This window comes from Cydia splendana, chromosome 2 (assembly GCF_910591565.1).
Source record: "Cydia splendana chromosome 2, ilCydSple1.2, whole genome shotgun sequence".
Classification (NCBI taxonomy): domain Eukaryota; kingdom Metazoa; phylum Arthropoda; class Insecta; order Lepidoptera; family Tortricidae; genus Cydia; species Cydia splendana.
Genome location: NC_085961.1, coordinates 11,582,955 through 11,606,532, shown reverse-complemented (window position 1 = coordinate 11,606,532; position 23,578 = coordinate 11,582,955). Strand labels below are relative to the sequence as shown.

General features: G+C 35.8%; 1 protein-coding gene and 1 long non-coding RNA gene across 3 annotated transcripts in view; one reads left to right on the top strand and one right to left on the bottom strand.

Annotated features, from left to right (window-relative positions):
- Positions 1-23,578, top strand: part of LOC134804118 (uncharacterized) — an 805,015-nt gene that overhangs the window by 484,738 nt on the left and 296,699 nt on the right. The gene's annotated exons all lie outside the window — the stretch shown is intronic.
- LOC134804074 (ras-related protein Rab-18-B) overlaps positions 839-23,578 on the bottom strand; it is a 175,689-nt gene continuing 152,949 nt past the window's right edge. Inside the window, exons 1-5 of one of the 2 annotated variants that reach the window (XM_063776979.1) lie at positions 4,459-4,776; positions 3,580-3,747; positions 2,692-2,833; positions 1,937-2,059; positions 839-1,099 (exon numbers count right to left, since the gene is read on the bottom strand). In XM_063776979.1, the coding sequence (XP_063633049.1) occupies positions 986-1,099; positions 1,937-2,059; positions 2,692-2,833; positions 3,580-3,747; positions 4,459-4,520 (609 nt within the window). In that variant the 5' untranslated portion in view covers positions 4,521-4,776 and the 3' untranslated portion in view covers positions 839-985. Of the gene's footprint in view, positions 1,100-1,936; positions 2,060-2,691; positions 2,834-3,579; positions 3,748-4,458; positions 4,777-23,578 lie in introns of those variants that run through there. The other variant, XM_063776987.1, reaches the window with a different exon arrangement.

Sequence of the window (23,578 nt, the reverse complement as noted above, 5' to 3'; positions counted from 1 at the left end):
TATTTTTGATCGAACTCATACTTATTTAGAATATATAGATTACTTTTTTTTGATAAAAACATACAAAAATATAATATTCAAAAACATGACAGCCATCTCGCTCACCCTTATGCTCTGTGAGAGTGATAGAAGAACCTGAACCCGCAGAGCCAAAGAACCAAAATCAGTAGGCCTAGCACAGGGCGGGCGCGACAGTATATCGCCCGCGAGATAGAGTACCTACCCCTCTTTTTTTCACTATGTTAATTACGCAATATTTAGGTACAGCACACGCACAGGCACACGCACGCGCACGCAAACAGACACACAAACACACACTCCCCACTCCCCACACACTCCTGCTTCCTAGGTAGGGTTACTCTGCCAGCCAGGCTAGGAGACCGTGAGAAGGTACCTATATGATGAGTAGGTAGGGCACGTAATGCAAGCGATGTACTTCACACTTAGAGCATTTAATAACTGGAGTCGCCTTTAAGAGCTTACCCCTCCGCCGAAAACCTTGCACAATTGTGCAAACTTTTGTATGGACTGACGTTTATCTGACATGGCTATTTGTACGTTACGTGCAAATAGCCATACATTTGATGTGCCCCTCTACCGCAAAAATCGGCAGACTTTTTTGTACAGAAATAGACAGACAAGGCGTCTCGAGTTACTAAATGCTCTAAGACTTCACAAGTCGTCAGCTATTATAGGCTCTAAGAACAACTTTATATGAACACAAGTCATACATGTGACTTTTGTCGCAAAATAAGTGCATTCCAACGTGTGTGACTTGTTATTAAAAAAATTCAACAGAATTCCTAAACCGTTGATAATGATAAAGTAGATATAGGTATATGTGATAAAATCCATATTTAATCCCATTATAGCAAAATAAATGTACATTAAAATCTTTGTGAGCTAAAGTGACCTTTTGGTAAAAAAACCATTCATTTTATTAATAGTACTACGTTAAATATACAGGATGTTACTGAAACCGTGCTTAGATGGTACACGTGTAGTCGTAGCAAGAGGACTCCTGCTGCCGTCGCTCGTCACTGCCTACGCGGATGTTTGAAGTGGGACTGGACTCCCAGAGGCCTGGTGTCTCGATTATCTACAAAACATTTTGACATAATGGAATCATCACTCGACTCAAATCCAGACATGTTTCAAAGGCGAGATATTATATGAAACAAAGCTATAGCCTATTGGTGGTATTTTCAAATCCATCATTTTTAATATTTCCATTTGAAATTCTATACGAAACTAATACACGAATGATTCATTTATTAATTTTCCTACTTGAAATTCTAACTAGTGACGTTACGATTATTAGGTACATGACAACATTGACAACATAAGTTTAGTTAAGATTCGAATTTACTATCCGTAGGTGCATAGCTCGCCTTTATACCAACTCGTGATATGACCAAATTGTTGGCTGCAAAAGTATTCATGTCCAAATGTCCGTAGCCGAACGGTATCATCGCGTTTTACAGGTTTTCAATATAAAATGCTGAAGAAATTAACAATAACAATGGACAATATTCTCAATCTATAAATTGTAAATACAGATCGCTGCCCCAATATTACAGGTTTCTGTTACATTTTCAAGATAGTTGAAATTCGACTTAATGACAATGTTCAAATTTCAGTTAGATAAAAGTGAAACATAGAACCCTGTAATATTGGGGCAGCGAGATGTCAATCACAATGAAAAAATCAACAATGATCAACTCTGGCCAACGTGGGAATCGAACCCACATCCACATACTCCAAGAACAAGATATAGGAGGAGTACATACATCATCTGTATTTACGATTTATAGATTGTAATAATGTGGTACGTCCTACAATAAAAAAGGAAAAAATATATTGACAATAATCTCATATCACAAGCTATCATAAAACAATGTGGAACTATGCTATTGTCCCTAAATTAGACACTTACCTTTTGTACTAGCTCCTCGAATGCCAAGTTGATACCTTCCTGGGTCTTGGCACTGCTCTCAATGAAGAGCATTCTATGCTTTTGTGCAAACTCCTGCCCAGCTTCCCTGGTCACTTGCCGAGCCTGAACGATGAAAAATACTAGATAAAATTTTAGACAACAAACAATATGACAAGATTATGAATAAATTGAATTATATTACGCAATATTTATATTCAAATAGTTTTATTTGTTGAGTAACTAATGCAGTAGCTGAAGACAATATTAATAAATAATTTTTTCCATTTTGGAAAAGAAGAAAATGGTTCTCATTTTTCCATGTAAGTATAAAATAGATGTAGATAATTTTTCAGACATGGAACTTTTATGCATAATAAATAAGTGCATATGACAGCTGTTATCACTATAAAATTATAATAATAAAAATTAAATTTGTATTGTGATAAAAACTCTCATAGGTTGTCATACACACCTTGCACCTAGCTTAAGTGTAAATTTACACAGATTTATGTATACAAAACTAGTATACCTAAACAAGTATTAGATTTAAGCTAGTTATTAATTTATTTTAGTAATACCACTGTATATATCTTGTTTGTAAATAAATGACTTTATACTTACAGTTAAAACAAGTAATAATGAATATAAAGTTTACGTAAGATTCCAATTTTATGCTTTTTTTCTTGTTACAAACTACATTATGTATAATATTAACGAGATGTATGAAAAATACTAATGTACAGAATCAGCCTTACCTTGTCAATCTTATTGCCAACAACTAAACAAACTATGTTCTTCTTGGTAGAGTAGACCTGCAGCTCTTCCACCCACTCCTTTAGCTTAGCTAGTGTCTTTGGCTCTGATACATCATACACTAATATAGCACCATGCGCTTCTCTGCAACAAGGCGACATTATTTGTTTACATACTTTACATCTTGCTATTTGCAAGTTACAGCCATATTCGAACTTTAAGATACATCAAATAATAGATATGGAAACAATATAGATTGGATATGTCAGTGTCAAACAAGTGTCAAAAGTGACGTTTTTGTTTGTAGAAACCTCACTTTTGACACTTGTTTGACATATCGTTTCCATATCTATTATTTGATGTATCTTAAAGTTCGAATATGGCTGTTAGCCTGCACCATCTGACATGCTGACTGCACAATACAGTCATTTAGGGTAGGGATAACTTATAGCTTTAACAGCTTTGTATGTGACACTCGTGAAATGAAGTGTGCGGGCATCGGAGCCGTCAGTCCCCGCCACACACTGCATGTTTCTCATCCATGGGAGTTTCACATACAAATTTGTCAAGCTATAGTAACATGGACCAAGATATGTGAAGAAATACAAGCTTGTAAACAATGTTTGAAATTTACTCCAACTCCAAATATCAATGGCTCATTTGATAATAGTTCCACAGCATTTGATAATAGTTCCACAGGTCATCAACCTTTGAAGTAGAAAATGCACATAATCAGAGGTCAGAGAGGGTGAGCTATTTTAACTATTTACATCTTACGTCATATTATAAGGCAAACAGCTCACCCTTGTCTGTTTTGAACTGCCATCAGTCGGTAACAATTATAATCAGTTTTGCTGTATATTGATGAAAATGTAAATAGGTTGTAGTACCTGTAGAAACTCGAAGTCAGTGTCCTATAGCGTTCTTGGCCAGCTGTGTCCCATATGCCTAACTTCACCTTAACTCCGTTCACTTCCATGATCTTGCATTTGTAGTCCACTCCTATGGTGGCCGGGAATGACGCATTGTAGTCACCAGTTGTAAATGCCAAGATGATACTGTTGATAAATAGTACTAATTGGTTAGTTTTTGAAACAGGATTAACAAAAAAACAAACAAAAACAAAATATTTTTTATTGTTAAACAGTACAATTTTTACATAAAAGAAATGTCTGGCGGAACCCAAACTAGGCTGATTTGTTTGTGTTTTTATTGTTTATTAACAATAAAAATTAACATGAAGCATGGGTGATGAAATGATTACCGAGTTTTTGACATAGAAGAGCTGCTAAAATCTCATAACAAGTGTAAAAACTAGCTGAACATGGAGATTTAGAACTATTTCAAAGGTTATAAGGTTACCTATAGCGTCAACAGGCCCAGTCACACAAATGAAAAGTCCAGAATTTGCCACTGAAATTTGAACCTTTAGTGCAGGGAATAGAGTTGATTTTGGTTTTGTTTAAAAATTGAATGCAACAAAACAAATACAACTCTGTTCCAATTGAAAAAGATTTAAATTTCATCAAACTGAATAAGTACTATAGGTAGGATCTTGGGCCTTAGGAGGATAGACAACAGAGTGTAAAATAAGTAATAACTCATAAATTACAATAGAATTTATATTATGCTTCCCAAAATTTTAGAATAAAATGATTCGCGAGGTGCTTAAATAACGTTATGATACGATAATGAGTCATGGTAACCTTGCTCTAGCAATACACACTCCTTTGTCCAAAAAATACAATTAACATCCTGATACAACTCACCTAGATTTGCCTACACCACTCTCTCCGATAACTAAAATCTTTAACGCAGTCACGTAATCCATATCCGTGCCTTCAATTAGATCTGATGAAAGGTTTTGAATCCAAAAAGATCAATTTTGTTTTCGTACGGGAAAGTAGGTATTAAAGATACAATAAATTGGTACTATGGATTATTTATATACCCAAGGCACTGACGCGAGTTACTAGCACTAAAACAAAGATTAATAACGTGTGATATCGTAATAAGCTTTGATATTTTGTGAAAAAAATAGCTATTCTACGTCGTACATTGCATTAAAAATATTGCTAAGTTTTGCCACTGACAGTGACGTTTGACGTGAGACAGGACACGTTTAGTTAATGCAACGTATATTCTCAGATTGAAGCGTTTTGTCAGTAAACAAGAACAAAAAAAACTTTACTCATCCCCAAAGAGTTTAGTAAGTATTCCTTTCATTTGGGACACTTATAGTGCGACATAAAATAGAAGAAATTAAATAAAATGGAACTAAATAAATTCCATACTAACTTGTTGCCATATTTAAGCATTTTACGTCAAAAATGTGACAATGACGTAGGAAGTTGCATCCTCACTTTTTCTACAATTTCTTGTCGAACTATAATACGAGCAAAAAACGGAATGATTCTCTCTTTTCTCTGTCTATGTTTGAAAAGAGAGTCTGTACCTACATGCAACAGTCTGCCTAAAGAAAGAAAGGAACAGTAATTTCCATAGATATAATAATTTATATACTTAGATGACGCCTCAGCGAGCTGTCACTGTTGCCACTTTTGTTTAGTGTACGATTAACAATGTGGCCCACCTTGCTGTAGCCATGTCGATAAAGTCATATCGATAAACTATCGACATTTCTTGCAATTTTAATTTTACTTCAAAGGTTTAACGATACCTAAAATGAACAACAATGCTTTTATTCTTTATTGTGGTTATCAGATCACAATTTCATCAGAACCAAGGGAAAGTTCAGATATTTAATTAAAATACATAAATACCTATGTACTAAAATATGTGTTCCGCAATAATTGAATTATTTTATTACATTATAATATATTAATTATCCATTAGCATTTCAATTATGTTTATGTTTAACGAAGATATTGAAGCTTCAATTAATCGCTATTTCGTTCCGCTGTGTAGCGTTTATCGATATATAATATGATTAAAATCGACTTTTCACATCCCTAAAAGAGCACACATATACGCTTTTACGCACACATACACAACCTGGTTCTATCAAAAAAGGCAACACCATGGTATAATAATATACTCCGCCTGGTACTCTATTCCGAGATTCGCGTATGACCTAACTGACACGGGCCTACGTCATCATGCTGTTTACAGGTTCTCAAACTTTAAAATGTGGGAGAATTTTAACCAACGGTGAAAATTATTTTAACGGCATTAATTTTAAGTTATTCATGTAGAAACATAGTAAAATAAAAAAAATCGAATGTATTAAATTAAACTTTATTTATCTATACAACACAAACGTTTAAAAAACTAATTCACAGTTACACATTAATTACCAAGCTTACGACGTGAAAAGTTTGGAAAACACTGCGACTGCTGACACTGAGCGAGAAGGAAATAACAATTAACACGCGTTCGACAAGGATGACGGTCAGGGCATGAAGTTATCTAGATCCGAATTGTCAAATGTGACAGCGCTATCCTGTGTTGCCAGTAATGTAAACAGAATTACCCAAACGTCTGAAATTTCTTTCGTGAATCGGAAGATATTGCTAACGAATAATTAAAATTGACGTGTTATTGTAAAATTTAAGATAAAATACATTATAAATGAAAATGATAAAATTATAAAGAAATATTTTAACTTATTAACCATAGCTATAACCCTAGTAGCATTTTCGTTGGGGCCTACGGTGCCAACGGTAGGGAAAACGTTGGGATGAGGTTCGTTCCGTAGCCAACATTAATTTTGTATTGTCCCACCATCGCATTTACCAACATTCGCTGTGGCACAGATGCCCAACAATGGGCCTTTGTATATTTTGGTACCGTTGGCTAAACAACGATAATATTCGTTGGCCCAATGATGACATATATCGCATTTACCAACATTGGCAGTGGCAGTGATGCCCAACAATGGGCCTTTGTGTATTTTGGTAACGTTGGCTAATCGACGATATCATCCGATGGCCCAATGACGACAAATATCGCATTTACCAACATTGGCTGTAGCATTGATGCCCAACAATGGGCCTTTGTGTATTTTGGTAACGTTGGCTAATCAACGATATCATCCGATGGCCCAATGATGAAAATATCGCATTTACCAACATTGGCTGTGGCACTGATACCCAACAATGGGCCTTTGTTTATTTTGGTAACGTTGGCTAATCGACGATATCATCCGATGGCCCAATGACGACAAATATCGCATTTACCAACATTGGCTGTAGCATTGATGCCCAACAATGGGCCTTTGTGTATTTTGGTAACGTTGGCTAATCAACGATATCATCCGATGGCCCAATGATGAAAAAATCGCATTTACCAACATTGGCTGTGGCACTGATGCCCAACAATGGGCCTTTGTTTATTTTGGTAACATTGGCTAATCAACGATATCATCCGATGGCCCAATGACGACAAATATCACATTTACCAACATTGGCTGTAGCATTGATGCCCAACAACGGGCCTTTGTTTATTTTGGTAACGTTGGCTAATCAACGATATCATCCGATGGCCCAATGACGACAAATATCGCATTTACCAACATTGACTGTAGCATTGATGCCCAACAATGGGCCTTTGTGTATTTTGGTAACGTTGGCTAATCAACGATATCATCCGATGGCCCAATGATGACAAATATCGCATTTACCAACATTGACTGTGGCACTGATACCCAACAATGGGCCTTTGTTTATTTTGGTAACGTTGGCTAATCAACGATATCATACGATGGCCCAATGACGACAAATATCGCATTTACCAACATTGGCTGTAGCATTGAGGCCCAACAATGGGCCTTTGTGTATTTTGCTACCGTTCGCTAAACAACGATAACATTCGTTGGCCCAATGGTGACGAATACCGCATTTACCAACATTGGCTGTGGCACGGATGCCCAACAATGGGCCTTTGTGTATTTTGGTAACGTTGGCTAGTCAAAGATATCATCCGATGGCCCAATGATGACAAATATCGTATTTACCAACATTGGCTGTGGCACTGACGGCTAACAATGGGCCTTTGTGTATTTTGGTACCGGTGGCTAAATAACGATAACATTCGTTGGCCCAGTGAGCACAAATATCGCATTTACCAACATTGGCTGTGGTACTGATGCCCAACAATACCAGTTGAGTTTGCTTGTGGCGTCACTAGATGGCGTTACTGTCTCCAAACATCGAAGTTATAGTTATTTTCTCGATTATTCCGGATATAATCATAATATTTTTTTACAGTAACTTATAAATCTAATAGCTATAACTATAAAATTTATACATAAATTTAAAAAAATGTATTTTACCAACATTTTCTCAATTTAAATCTCAAAAAACATAAATCTCGCTTACGAAGTTTCGAAGTGCGGTTAGTATACGAGTATATACAAATTAGAGTGTATAGTAAGTGTACTTGCTTCGGCAGTACATATACTAAAATTGGAACGATACAGAGAAGATTAACAACAACTGCTGCCTAGCCTAGGGCCTTCATGTGGAAACAACCAATGCCTACCGTAGTGTAATTGTAATATTTATCAGCAAAGGCCCAACGTCGTATTACACAACCACTTACTTAACGTAGGGTAACTGTAGGACTCGTAAACAAAAGCCCATTACATAATTAGACTGTAGGCACACTATAAATTACACAACTATTTACCTACGGTAGTATTGTAAGAATCCTACACAAGGCCCAACGTTAAAGTTACAATGTTGGCCCTTTGTGGGACAAGCTGTGTTGGGCCTTCAACCTGGTGCACGACTACCTACCGACCTACCTGACTTGCCGTTGGGTAATTGTTGAGTTTGCAAACAGAAACACAACGAAAAAATTGCCCTTTTTTATTTTTTTGCAGTTGGCCCTACAGCAAGCCATACGGCCAAATGTAACAATTAACCAACCATCAAACAAATGTGTATAGGCCCAACCACGGCCCAACCAAAACCACCACCGTTGAATAATTGTATGATTTATTTAAATAGGCCCAACGAAAAAATTACTCTAATGGCCCTCTGTTGGGAATCTTCGGGAGGGCCTTTGTCGAGGGCCCTCCAGCAAATCGTACGGCCAAATGTAACAATTAACCAACCATCAAACAAATGTGTATAGGCCCAACCACGGCCCAACCAAAACCACCACCGTTGAATAATTGTATGATTTATTTAAATAGGCCCAACGAAAAAATTACTCTTATGGCCCTCTGTTGGGAATCTTCGGGAGGGCCTTTGTCGAGGGCCCTCCAGCAAATCGTACGGCCAAATATAACGGTTGCCCAACTAATACGTAAACAAAGGCCCAACAAAATCCCTACAAGAAAATGCTATTAGGGAATGTACCCATGTAACATGTTATGTTGAAATAAAGTGGCAATGTTATTGTGACGTAGGCCCGTGTCACTCTGGGAATAGAAGACCATGTTTTATTAGACCATGGGCAACACTTTGATTTGAAGTCCACCTTGTCAACAGTATGGTTGTCCTTTTTTGACAAACGGCATTTTTAAAAGAACGAGGAGAGAGAAATGATACTAGTTGCTGCGCCGTCAAAGAGAACAGAAAACGTTGGGGCCTTGGTAATTTCCCTCGAGCTATCTCGTTGGCATGTTTTTTGGAGGCGAGAAAAGTTCGCTTTCTTCTTAATATAGTCTGTCACTGTCAAACAAATTTGTCCGCAGAATAAGGCACGAATTTCAAATTTTCTATGGGGCGATAATCCTTCCCACCTACTTTTTTTAAATTTTCCGCTTTTTCTACTGCCTGAAATAGGTTGACAGACTGTAATTATTAAAGTATGTCAACCTATTTCAGGCAGTAGAAAATCGTCATCAGTAGGTACATCTATTCTATGTTACTTAAAATAGAATATGGTTTAATTTAGTAAATTTGTTGATCTTGGTCTGTGGTATCAAGGTGTTGTATTAAAAAATATATTAATTATGTACCTACTCTGTCAACCCATTTCTGTCAGTAGAAAAGAGCGGCAAATTTAAAAAAAAAATGTAAGTAAGCGCGAAGAGTTATCGTCCCATGGAAAGGTAGAATTTCACCCCTTTTTCTACTAAATAGTAGATTGTACAACAAGAGCATAAAGTGACCCATTTTTACCCGAGGCAATATTTTGAGGCAAAATAGTAGACGAGGGTAAAAATGGACATTTATGCCCTTGTTGTACACTCTGCTTTTCACTTCGATTGTGAGGAAAATAAAACACATTTTCACGGCAATTTACACCACGAAATTGTCGTAAAGCGAAAGAACATAATACATAACCAATTCCCGCCAACAAACTTTTTAATTTTTTTTTTTAATTTTCAACATGTGATCAGAGTTTCAGACGCTTGGTTTTCTGCCAAGTCAAACATTTCGGAGTATTTTTGAACGATAATCGACTCCTATAGCTGGTCAAGCAAATCATGTCAGTAAAAAAAGGCGCGAAATTTAAATTTTCTATGGGACGATATCTACATTTTTCAAATTTGCCGCCCTTTTCTACTGACAAGATCTGCTTGACCAAGTATATTTTATGTGATTTAACACAATTTTCTCCAGGTGTTCAGCCCTAACAGCAGGAGCCAGTTACACGCCCCCCCCCCCGGCACCGAAATGCTGTGTGCCGTGGCCCGCTCGAAAATTCTGAAGCCCAATATGGCCCTCAGGTAAAAAAGTTTGGAGACCCCTGCTCTAGAGCATAAAATGCGATTTTATGTCGTCTACGCACGACATAAAGGTGCACTTTTTGAGCATGACAAGTGAAAACCTTGTTTGACCCTCGGTTTGACCGGCTATATTTTAAATATTACCTTACCTACCTATTTGGTATTAATTTTTGATTTTTTTTTACCTGTTTATCCTGTCATTCATTTTGATGTAGTGCGGTCCCGGTGCCTTTTTTACGTTTTTATGGTTTTTATTACAAATATTATAATTGAAAATTGACTGTTTAGTGATGTTAAGTACAGTAACGATCGAGGTTAACATACCACTCACGGAAATACGAAATTATTGAAAAATAGACAATAGAGCTAACATCAGGCGCCATGTTTTTTTTTTCAAAACGTGTTGTGGGACCGTTTGTTTTCTAAGTTTCTGAAAATAGTCTCTCTCAAGTCTCAAGTAAGTACTTTCTAGTGCAGACCGCGTGTGGGCGTTTTTTTAAGTAGGTAATGTGCATACGTCGTTATCGCGGGAGCAACAACGATTTGACAGTAATGAAAGATTATGACAAATAAATAATAACAGAAGTGACATTCCTATCGAGTAACGTATATATGTACCTATGGGTTCAAAATGTAGCAGAATCGAATTTAGATTAAAATTTTGGTCATCTATTACTAAAATACTTTCAGAAGTAAATACTGATATAAATAATTAAATACATTGGTGACTTATTTTTCAAGTTGACACGTTGACTTATAGGTATACGTTTACAAAGTGAAATACGAGATTAATTGACCTTTTCCAGCGAAAACTTTATGCTAGATATGAACAACATCTTAGAGATTTAAATGTGTAGGCAGTGTATTCCACTTTTACAAAACAGACGTTCTGTTACATTGTGTTCTTTGACAGGCTTGTTTTTGCTCCCGCGATAACGACGTATGGTAATGTGTCAGTGATTATGTGCATTGACGAGCAACGGACAAACATACCAGGGTAAGTACCTACTTACCTATTAGTATCCTATTAGTACTTACCTACTAATTTGTTTTAAATATTAGCCTGCCCCTCGGGTTGCAACGCAACCTGCCCCTACCACAAATATCTCTTTCGCTCTTGCCTATTCAAGTCATAAAGAGGCAAAATACGCAAAAAACTTAACGTATTACTACGGTTTAATTGTATCTAGTAAGTTAAAAACACATAACTTCAATAATAGTATACCTATATTATCAAAGCAAATACTTAAATAGTTGTAAATAATTGACTAAATACCTGCGTATATCGTATAAAGACTGCCTACTTACATGCTATTGTTTGCACTTTTGAAGTTCATAAATCATAGTGCGGTAACATGCCTAGTTGAAAAAGAATTACCTACTTATCTTTGTCATTGCAGGGCAGTAACAAAATATTGCATTGAGCAGTCGGCCTATAAGCGAGCATTATAGCATGCTGTTTAATGTAGTCCAATCAGTACCCGCCCGAGTTGAGGAGAATAGAGGAGTGTTCAGATATTAGTGAGCAAGAGCACCTTTGGCCACTCTAATATATCTAATGGCGAACTGTACCAAGAAAATATCAAGCAAAAATTCATTTCTCAGATACGTATTTTACAAAGTTTTCAAAGCAGGTCGTTTCGAGTGGAGGAGAAAATAAAGTTTATATTGCTTTTGAATAAATAAAACGTTTCAACCACAGATACAGTATACAGCAGACGGTTATAAAAGTTATAAATTTATCAATGAAAATAGTTATTGTAGAGCTCAAAGAATAAGTCTTGGTCTTGCTCCGTTGGGAACTTTGAAGTTGTTTATTTTGTTCTGTGACTCCTTTTGTTTTGTCGCTATAGTGGAGATACAATGGCTGTACTACGGGTATTATTATTTAGTTGGAATAAGGTAATATAATATAAAATCTTAGAACCTTATATTTTATTTTAGGTGTAATTCATTCCAACCACTTTTCCTTCTACCTAATTCTATCTGATTAGCCAGAAGGAAAAATGGTTCTTTATAATACTAGTGCAATTTTTAGGATGTTATTTAATAAGTAGGTAACATTTATCAATTATTAGCTGTAAATAAAGCGGTATCCAGACGGGACTGAAATGAAATTGGCGTCAATCTAAAACTCCTAAATATTTTCCGTATAAAACTCCTAAAATGGCAGAGGTCAACATCGCTCGATGTCTAGTTTTATTAGGTACTATTACTGTCTATAATTTGCTTTTTTTTTTACGGTCTGTGGTTTTGTGGTTTAGAGTCTCTGATTCTGTAATGTTCTAAAGTCTATACCTAGAATGAAGTACATATAATTTAGTATGTGGGAGAAATTCTCAAGTCCATTGACCGAATAGATAAAAAATGTAATGCAATCTTATGGTAATAATTCTGATTAGGTACTTACATATGTGCGTATTCTTGATATGCCTAGTTGTACAATGACTGATTTAGGAATTATAGCTTTCCCTTTGTTATTTCGGTACGTATACTGAATATATTGCCATTCCTCGGCATAAAACGAAAACTGAAACAGTTGGTCATAATAACATACCTATACTTAAAGAAGTATATGAAATGCGCAAAAATCTAGTAGCTGGCAATACGAGATGTAAAAATTTACTAGCTATCCCGACGTGCAATTTGCTAATGTATCAAAACAGCCCCCATGCAAGAGCCATTAAAATATATAGTAGATTGTTAACCAAGGGTTGAAAGGAACCCATTTCTGTCGAGGTAGTTTGGCGCTCGAACGCAGTGAGAGCGCCAATAGTCCGAGACGGAAATGGTGCCTTTCACCCGAGTTAAACACTCTACTTTTCATATCGAATGCGAGGAAACCAAACAAGACAAGGCAATTTCGCAAAATCAGTAATTGAAGTACCCAATAGACCTACGGCCATGATATTTTTCCTTAGGACTTACTTGCAATCGGAGACTTTACATGTGTGAAGATTAATAACCCCTAGCGAAAATCATTTAGATTGCAATATTTACGAAAACACACATTTTTTAACAAACTGCAGTAATTTTAAAATGATTTGTTCATTATAGTATGAAAATCAGCGGGATTGCCTCTTACTTTTTAATTTTATACTTTTTCGTTCTAAAAGCCGCAACAGACTACCAGACCGCACCGCGACCTTGGTACGCCGCACCACGTAATAACATAATAAAAGTATTTTAAATATTAAATAACAATTAAATTAATGATAAAAGATTTTTTTATCTTGTATTTTATTTATTTTCATAAATATAGTGCTAAATAACTTTAAAAACCAATTTAATATCGTACAAACGTTTAACTGTGGCTGTATAAGATTCTGCCTTTGCTCATTTACGCAAGTGTAAGGTTTAAAAAAATATTTACGGTGTATTCCTTTTGGTTCCCGCCTTATGAAATCGAGTAAATAGAATTCAACGAAAGAAATCAAGAATAATTAGTTCTTAACATTTTACTTACATCATTTTTTATAAAAAAAAGGATCAACGTGGGATTAGTAAAATTAAACAATTACCAATTGTTCCAGGCGAGGAAATAAAGACACTATTTTTCCATTTTGTTTCCACCCAGTTGTTCGTGGGACGGGGACGCAGAGGAGTACACCACTTTTCTGCGCTAGAGCATAAACGTATCACTTTCTGCGCACCTTTTAGAACAACAACGACCCACTTTCAGAGCATGAGATATGAAATAATAAATTACCCCACAGTATAACGGCCGAGATTAGAGATAGCGTATTCAAGGAAAAGCTTGTAGACCTACTGATAAAAAAATGTTACTATAGTATAGACGAATTCCTTAATGACAAAGATTTAAATTGACTAGACACTCAATTAGATGTGACAAATACTATTATAATAATTGAGAATAAATTTAAATGTATGTAATTAAATTCTTTAATACCATTATTAATTAATCTTTAGTACTACATATTAAGATGTTACAAAATATAACATAAGTATAGAAATAAGTCATTGTAATGCCCTCACAGGGTAGCATGTACTATTCCTAAGATATATAATTAACACCATGTATTCTTATGCATCACTGATGTACTGTACATGTATACAATAAATAAACAATAAACAAAGTTTTTGTGTGCATTTGGACGTAGATAGGTAGGCATAGGTAGGCATTGCTAAGTGCTTATTTTATTTCCATTATCTAATCCTTTGATTTTTTCATCTTAAGCACATTTATATTTTGATAAGAAGCACGCATCAGAACCGCGGAACAATTTTGATTTAAGGCGACACCCGCTTAGGATAAAAAATATCCGCGCCTGACACGAGCGTTTTTTTTACATTTAAGTAGGTATGTATTATTTCCAACCCCAAGTATATTGTTTATCCTAAAGATGGTATTTTCTTTAAAAACGGCGCTAGGTAGATATCGAGCCGCCACACACCTTCACAATAGACTCCCCGTGAATGCATTCTAATGAAATAAAGAAACGTTTTGTCCCGTTCTTCCATTCAGGCGAGAGTCGAGACCTATATTCGACGGTAGCATACAAAAACAAAACAGTATTGAAATTTACTTAACAATGTTGATGCACGATTCAAGCAAATTTGAGCGGCAAATTTGAAAATACTTAGAATGCATTGAGAATCGAAATTCCAAAGTGACTTTTTAATAAAAATTAAAAAAAGATAAAATGATGTTTGAAATCGGTGACAGAAGCCAAATTTTGAAGCGTGCCATGACTTTGGTGCGTATGTAGGTACAGTCAGTATCAAAAGTGTGAAAAAAGACATTTCTTCAACCAGAAACGTCACTTTTGACACTGACAGATCATATGTCCATAACAAATCCAGGTCAAATTCATATCTCGTGTGTTTTTTTACATTTATATGTTATTATGTTTGATATATTATACTTGCTAACTACTATTAGTACATACTACAGTGGAACCTGGATAATTGCAATCTCAAGGGACCGGCCATTTTTTGTCAATTAACCAGGTTTTTCATTTAAGCAGGTCGTGTCAATTAACGAGGTTCAAAAAATCGTTGTGTCAATTATAGAGGTTTTCATTAATAGAGGTTGCGTTCTGACAAATTTCTTTTATGGAGGTGCAAATAACCATTGAAAGTAGATTTACACGCTTACGTTCTGGGTTTCTGGTCTATATATAGCTTCTATACTTGCACTTTTACACTACATTAATTACTACTTTATTTTCTTATTAATCATTTGGGTTTAAAAAATTCCCTTGAATTGTAGAAGAAAGTTTTATTGGAATGTAAAAAGCATACTTTGTTTTTGATTTTATAAAAAATATTTCACCTACTACAGGCTGTGATAGATACCCAATAAATAAATTGAATTCTGGATGAAGATATAAATAAAATGATCATTGCTATTAAAATATTGTTTCTGCTGTCTACAACTACATTATTTCAATTACAGAGGTAATAAGTAAGACTCGTTTCAATAATAGAGGTAAGAAGGAGAGCAAAAATAACGGATTTTTTTAGCACAGTGTCAATTATAGAGGTCTTAGTTGCGACGTGGTCAATTACAGAGGCAAAATTACGAAAAGCCCTAAAATCTAAATTGCAATTATAGAGGTTCCAAAATTTCAATTATAGAGGCCCTTTGGTCTCAAGGGACCGGGACCGGACTTTTGGTTGCAATTATTGAGGTTTTCCATTTATCCAGGTGCCAATTAACCAGGTTTCACTGTACTACTAGGCCTACATAAATAAATAATATTTTGAATTCAGAATTATTGTTTGTTTCGTGTGACAGTCGGTCAAAAAGTATAGGTACTCTGTATCCTTTAGTACAGTACCTACAAATAATTTGTACATTTTCGGGTACTTAGTTATAACATTTTAGTGGTTAACCAATCATGCAGGGCTCGGAGCCGGTATTTTTAAAAAACCTCGAAATATACTAATATTTGGAATTATTTTATGCTCTTTACGTAGAACTGAATCATGTATTTAGGTAACGACTTTGTGTCATAAGATTGTCCAATTAAAAATGAAATAATAAACCAAAGAACGAAAAAGAACTTAATAATACCGGTATTTTTGTATGGAGCAAATACCGGTTTCCGACCCCTGCAATCATGTACAAAACCGCCTGGATCTGTCACTGAACGACCTGGCTCCAATTTCACCACGGTGACAGGTGCGACAATTGTAAAACATCACTGTTGCTGACGTCACAGGCATCCATGGGCTACGGTTACCGCTTACCATCGGGCGGGCCGTATTCCTGTTTGCCACCATCATTGTTTTATTAAAAAAAACTTTATTATATCGGAAAAAAACAGATATTTCTATTGCTAAGTTTATGACAATTGTCACAAGAAACACTACAATTGTCACGAAATTCCGACATATAACTCATTACCTGTCAAGAATTACCTACAATTCTTCTAAATCTTGACAATTGTCAGAAACTTCGCAAAAGAAATATCTGTTTTTTTCCGATATAATAAAGTTTTTTTAAATAATTCAATGATGGTGGGAAACAGGAATACGGCCAGCCCGATGGTAAGTGGTAACCGTAGCCCATGGATGCCTGTGACGTCATCAACAGTGATTTTACAATTGTCGCACCTGTCACCGTGGTGAAATTGGGGCCTGACTTTAACCTACATTGAATCCCTACCTTTGATCGTGTAATGTTTTCATCTACTCTCACTGGCTTAAGGAGCCATTTGAGGGTAGATTATGTTTACTTTTATTTAAATACCTAAAGATACAGACTATAGCTGCCGTTTGCAAATGCTGTTATTTTCCTGTTTTTCAACTGTCCGCTGTGACACAGACCTGAATAGACTCGAAGTCTATTGCACACTGTTATCGCAATCTGTCGCTTCCCTTTCGAAAGTTCATGCATGGTGCATGGAATATATCGGTCAGTCTCAGAAATATTGCGCAGAAGTAGAAAAAAGTTACAATAGGGATGATGACACATCATGTTGAATTTTATAACAAAATCTTGTAAAATAGATAGCAAATGAGCAATTTATCATAATAATGTGGATATTTAAATAATATATGGAAATAATACAAAACATTGGACTTAAAGTTTCAAAACTTAAGTTTATTTTAACTTCCAAAAAGGAAATATTAAGTAACAAGGATACCATTCGATTCCTTACATTTTATCCAAAAAAAGATTGTACAGCAACTATATACCTCGGTACTACATAAACGCAATATTTCACCGACAAAAACGCAATTTTCTTGTTTTGTCCATACTTCAAGATGACTTTGGCGTAACGTTAACTTATCGTTTTGTTAGGTATACCAATATTGTTGTCGTATAAACAAAGCGCTCGGGCAGTTATGCCTAACTCCGGCAACTTAAGAAACAATGTTGATATTTTGGTTGTGTCAGTCATACAACTCAAGTTAACTGAGTTGTGCCTGACGCCATCGGCAAAAAAATGAAGTTACATGAGTTAGCCATATGCTTTTCTCAGTAAATAATGAAGATTTTCAAAATTTTCCTTTAGAAGATATATATTTAATGGTTTTTAAGACGATTTAGACTGGTTATCCGTAACTCATGTAACTCGAGTTAACGGAGTTTGGCGTGACACGGCAGAGGAGCGTTTCGCGAGTGAAGTACGACTGTCGGACTTTGACTATCATTTCTTACTTTTGTATTGCTTTAATGTAAGTAATGGGTCCCATATAAACCTTTGATCCTAAAAACAAACCTGATCGATTGATACCATAAATAAAAAAATGTCATCTAGCCTATTACCAGGCATATGGAACTCTCCGCGCGAGCTCGGATTTATACCTACGAGTCTGCTACCGTTCACGGTAGAAAAGCAAGCCAGTTGGTTGCCACACGCGCTCACGCACGCGCGTTACCGCGCGCCGCACTGTAAATTTTTACGATAGTTACTAGCTAAGGTACTATTGAATTTCTTTAATTAAACATGTAGTGTTTATTACGACAAATGTATAGTTCTAGTATCTATCTATTTGAATTAGGTAGCAAATTATTAATTTATTTTGGTACTTAAATGTTTATTTTAACGACAATAAGTTAATTTTACACCGGAAAGTACCTAATCAATTTATGCTCTGGTTAAGTTATATTATAAATCTTATTATAATTCATTCCATGTATTCATGTGTTATCTATTACTTTTCTTTATTGTATAACATTAATCTCTTTCTGGTTTTAAATTACTTACACGAAGTTTTAAAACGAATTCTTGCTGGGATCATTGCGCGGTTTATAAAACGGCGTAAACACTGCGGTTACTGCGGGGACATATGACCTTTTAAAATGAGTATTTCGCAAACACTAACGCATAAACGGAATATTAGGTATAATTTAAGATTTAGATTTACGCTGTTTAAAAGTAGGTATTTGTTTATAATTTCTAAGCGTCAGCAACCCTAGCGTTGTGCCGGTGCGCGCGGTGCGGGGAGCGGCGCGCTGAAGGTCACTTCCATTTTTGTGTAGGTATCAAAACGGTAGGTATTTGCGTTTTCTTTGAGATAAGTATCTGTTCGTAAGAACTATTATATAATCTGTGTTATTACTCCTTAGAAAGGTGCCTAGACTGTCATGAATAGTAACGGAAATATTATTCCTGAGCCCTACATCGGTGAAAATCTTTTCATCGATAATTTTAATTGTACTTATGCATCTTGCATTTCTTAGTATTTATGTAATTGTACCTTTAGATACTCGTATATTATTATTAAAAAAAAGTCGTGTATGAGGTCTCCGAATTGGGCTATACTTAACGCCATACCAACTGGCGACTGAGATAATAATGCTATCTCCTTTACCGTTGTTCAGATTAACCAAGAGTGAAAGAGCATTATGACCTGACTCGCCATCACTTAGTTTTGCGGCAAGTATAGCGTGAATGTGAGAACAATTCGCCTTGTTCAATGAGAGGACGACTCGTGCCCAGCAGCCAACTGCTTGATATTGAATATCGTAATATAATAAACTAAGTACTGGGGACAAAAGAGCTGGCAGCTTCCTCGCTCAACGCATAAGCGTTGCGATCCAGCGAGGAAATGCTGCCAGCATTCTTGGCACTATGCCCCAGGGGCCCTCTCTAGATATAGATTTTTAGGTTTTTTTTTTTTTTTTTAGGTTTAGTTTTAGTTTTGTAGGTAGTTCTATATTTTTTTTAGGTATTAGTTTTAGTTTTGTAGGTAGTTTTAATTTTAGGTTACTTTTTATTCTAAGTTTGTTATTAATATTGTAAACAAATTTGTTATTATTTAGAATGAATAAATAGGGTATTCATAAACTAAGTACTTAAATGTATTTTTGTTGGGAATGTTTTACTTTGCATTTTCACTGATTCTACTACAGAATGGATTCCACATAGTGTTTACTATTATTTTACGATAAAATTGACGGACAATTTATTTGTAAGTATATGTATGTAAGTACCCTAAGTTTTCCTACAAACATAATTATCAAGCGCCAATAATATATTTATTTGCCTAGCACTAGATGAATTACAAAATACATATTTATTTTAAAATCCTAAATTGGTGTAGAATTTTTGGAATCTGGTCAGGCAATTTTGCTATTAATGTCATACCCGGGCATTGACGGCTGAAGATACTTGCTGTTTATTTTATTGATGACCGGCTTCAAAGTTCCCTCTGAAGTGAGATTATTTCTAAATGAATAATGAAACGCTTTCAAAGATGAGGGCTGAATTCGATGACTGAATTTGAATAAAGGTCTCGGTTAATATGACCTGCATTTACTCTTTTGTTTGGGGTGCCGCTACGGCTTTGTTTGATTTTGTCGGTTAATTTGAATTAACAAAGACAAGGGTGTAAGTAATAGCACAGAATAAGTATTAGTATTATCATAGAAATAGCCATTCCTCAGTGAAAAGTATGAGCTTTTAAAATAGCGTGAAACTTTGCGTAAGTGTGTGTGTGCGTTTAGTATGTAGGTACTCGTATGTTTTTGAGTAGGTACTTATAGCATTAATAACCGTGGTGGTAGTCGGTCGACGAGATACGTGTTAATTTTCTACACAAGGGGAAGGTACTGGGTTGATTCCTGACCGTTAAAAATAATCTTTCTAGAATGTCGCACCCTCCAGTAAATACAGTGATTTTTTATAGTACCTACTGTCGAGGTCAAAAACATACGTATTTACACTTTTTGCCTTATTACAAAGGAGTAGGTGCGAAAGTGTAAACATATTTATGACGTCGACTGTACATTGTTCTTTAATCAATAAATACAATCTTTGAATAAATTAAGTAAACTTCGAATCCTATTTTCAATCACGGAATGAACAAGCGGCAACCGATTGAATGTAGACAAACACTGGCGACTCAGCAGCACCGGTCCAATGAGCCGATTGAACGAAAGACCGTGAACGAATGACCGGTTGAACGAATAGCTAGCGCGACGATTTGGATTCACTAGGACGAACAAACTACACAAAAGGCTGGACGTGTACTCGCATCGCTAATGCGTATAAGCTCTTTTTGTAACTGACTTACATACATATAAATTCCTTTTTTTATTTTATTTGACAAGCTCCCATCCATCCCATGGAAATTGGTTGTCAATTATTGTAGTCAATCCTTTTTCAATTTATCCTGAATTTAGTTCGTTCTCTTCTAAACAATTCGATTCTTAACACTGAAACAAAACCAAATCACACTTCATTAGAAATTCACAGCTTATTCAGATTAGCCATCGAGGGATGTTACAGACTGGGACTGTCTGAGTGACCGCGGGCAAGGGCCCTACCGAAAATAAAACCGGACAAGTGCGAGTCGGACTCGCCCACCGAGGGTTCTGTACTTTTTAGTATTTGTTGTTATAGCGGCAACAGAAATACATCATCTGTGAAAATTTCAACTGTCTAGCTATCACCGTTCATGTTATACAGCCTGGTGACAGACAGACAGCCGAACAGCGGAGTCTTAGTAATAGGGTCCCGTTTGTACCCTTTGGGTACGGAACCCTAATAACGAATTTCGTAGGAGAAGGCCGCTAAAAGACAGTTGTATCTCCATTTGTTTTTAGGTTCGTTAGTACTAATTTAAATAATAATATTTATTTTCAAGACCAATCCTCCCGAAAAAAGAAACTGTCTCAAATATGAAACAAACTGTGTCTCAAGTGATATAAATTAGAGGAAATACATTTTTAAATATCGCATTATTTTGCTCCAGTCAAGCACTCGCACAGAGAGTAAGTTTTGTATTCTATAAAGTTGAGAATAGAAAGCCAGCTAATCCGACTGTTTTCTTATTCGTTTTCAAAAGTTTCAACAGAACATAACACCTGCATTTTAATCTTTAGATACCTCGTATTTCTAAACGCGTCATTGTCAATTTTTATGAATGGGTAAATAAAAATATTTTGTACTTAAATATTTTCTACGTTGTCATGCTCATGAATACAAAATCTTTAATGGTTGTGTATGTGCGAGTTATCATACGTAACAAATCATAGCGGGTTAACCCTTTTTCCAGGCCGCACCAGTCTACACGGATTTCCTACAAAATACAAATATATTCCAATTAATACAGCTTTGAGTCACATTTTCCGAAAGTGCAATCTTTAATCCGAACGCTGAAGTTAAAATACTTTTGACACGTATGTGGTCGATAAATCGTAGGTACTATGCCTGGAAAAGGGTTAACATTTTTACGCCGTAATCATTATTTTCGTCGCCGAATCTATTTGCGGACATTATTTCAGATGACTGATACACTTGTTTAGTTATACTTACATGTCTTTCGTGGATATTGTACGTGCGAATTTGAAAAAAAATTGGATGAAGTAGTTTTTCTTACATTTTCCGTATCTTCCACGAACTTCATCTAATCAACTATAGGTACTTTGCTAGCTGAACGCACGTGTGCGAAGTCAACACTACATTCGGCGCGATGTACCCAGTTTATGTGTACTGTACTGGAGCTGCGGAAGTGGGACCATAAAGCGGTCTCTTTATGGTAACGCTGCAGTCTGTGAAGCGGGTTAAGGTTTAAGCGATACCACTAGCGAACACTTATACCTAGGACGATACCACCTTATAGGTACTCAGTCAGTTCACCGTTTTTGGGGCTCAAGCAAGTTTGGCTACGTTCCGGTTAATTATGGATAAGTTTTCTGCTAGCGATCTTGCTGACGTTCAAATTATTCGTTTTATTTTACGTTAGCGGGGTAGTTGCCTTTAAGTACTATTTAAAGTACCCTACTCTATGAAAGAACAAAGATGTTGATCATATTTTCATAAATAATTGATATATACCAAGGAGGGAAATGTCTAGAAAGTTTGTAACATTGCAAGTAGTGGTAACGTTTAAGGAGCGCAATTATTTTCTCGGTTGCCAGCACGTGACTACTTTGCAGAGCCCGCACCTTCCTTCCATATCTTGTACCAAGCACTGGAGCTCACCGTCGAAACTGTAACATGCTGTGGAAATTGTCCACTTCCGAGGACGGCATTAAAATAAACATTGTAAATGATTGAAGCGTTATCGGAATTGGTTTTATACGGCTTAGTTGACGTCACCAAACGTTGTGGGTTTATCTTTGTCTCGTCGACAGTACATAGCGGTTAAATAGTATAAAATAAAAAGAGATATGGAGGCAAATTCAAACTTACATTTTAACATCAAAATGATACAACACTTTAAACTCTCGCGTTTTGTACACATATTTAATTACACAAACGGGTCTACCGCGATATAATTTCATTGTTTTTACCTTTAATTCTGACGTTTCAGCTGAGTTGCACCAGCTGTGGTCACGGAAAGAAAGTCTTTCCGAAACAATGAAATTATATCGCGGTAGACCCGTTTGTGTAATTAAATATCAAAATGATACTTAATGATACAAGGATTTTGGCGAGAGCGGGCGACTGATATCATTTTAATGACAAAAATTTAATTGGCTTTCTGTACTAATTACATTTTTGTCGAAGATTTTCTTTACGAGCGTAGGGAACACAGACGCCAAAAACTGATTGTGATTGGAAAAAATAAGCTTCCTCCCTATAAGCTAAACAAATCTCATTTTAAAACAAATCAAAGATCGACAAACTTAAATTGGGCGGCGCAGAGCATCGTAAAAACTTTACTTAAAATTACGTAAAAATCCGAGCTACGATACAACGCAATAACTTTTATGAGTATTACATTTACGTCCAATCAAAATATACTTCTTTACACGCTCAAATATAAGGTCGAATTTGGTACAGTTCGCAATTTTATGATAAGTCTAAGAAGATAAA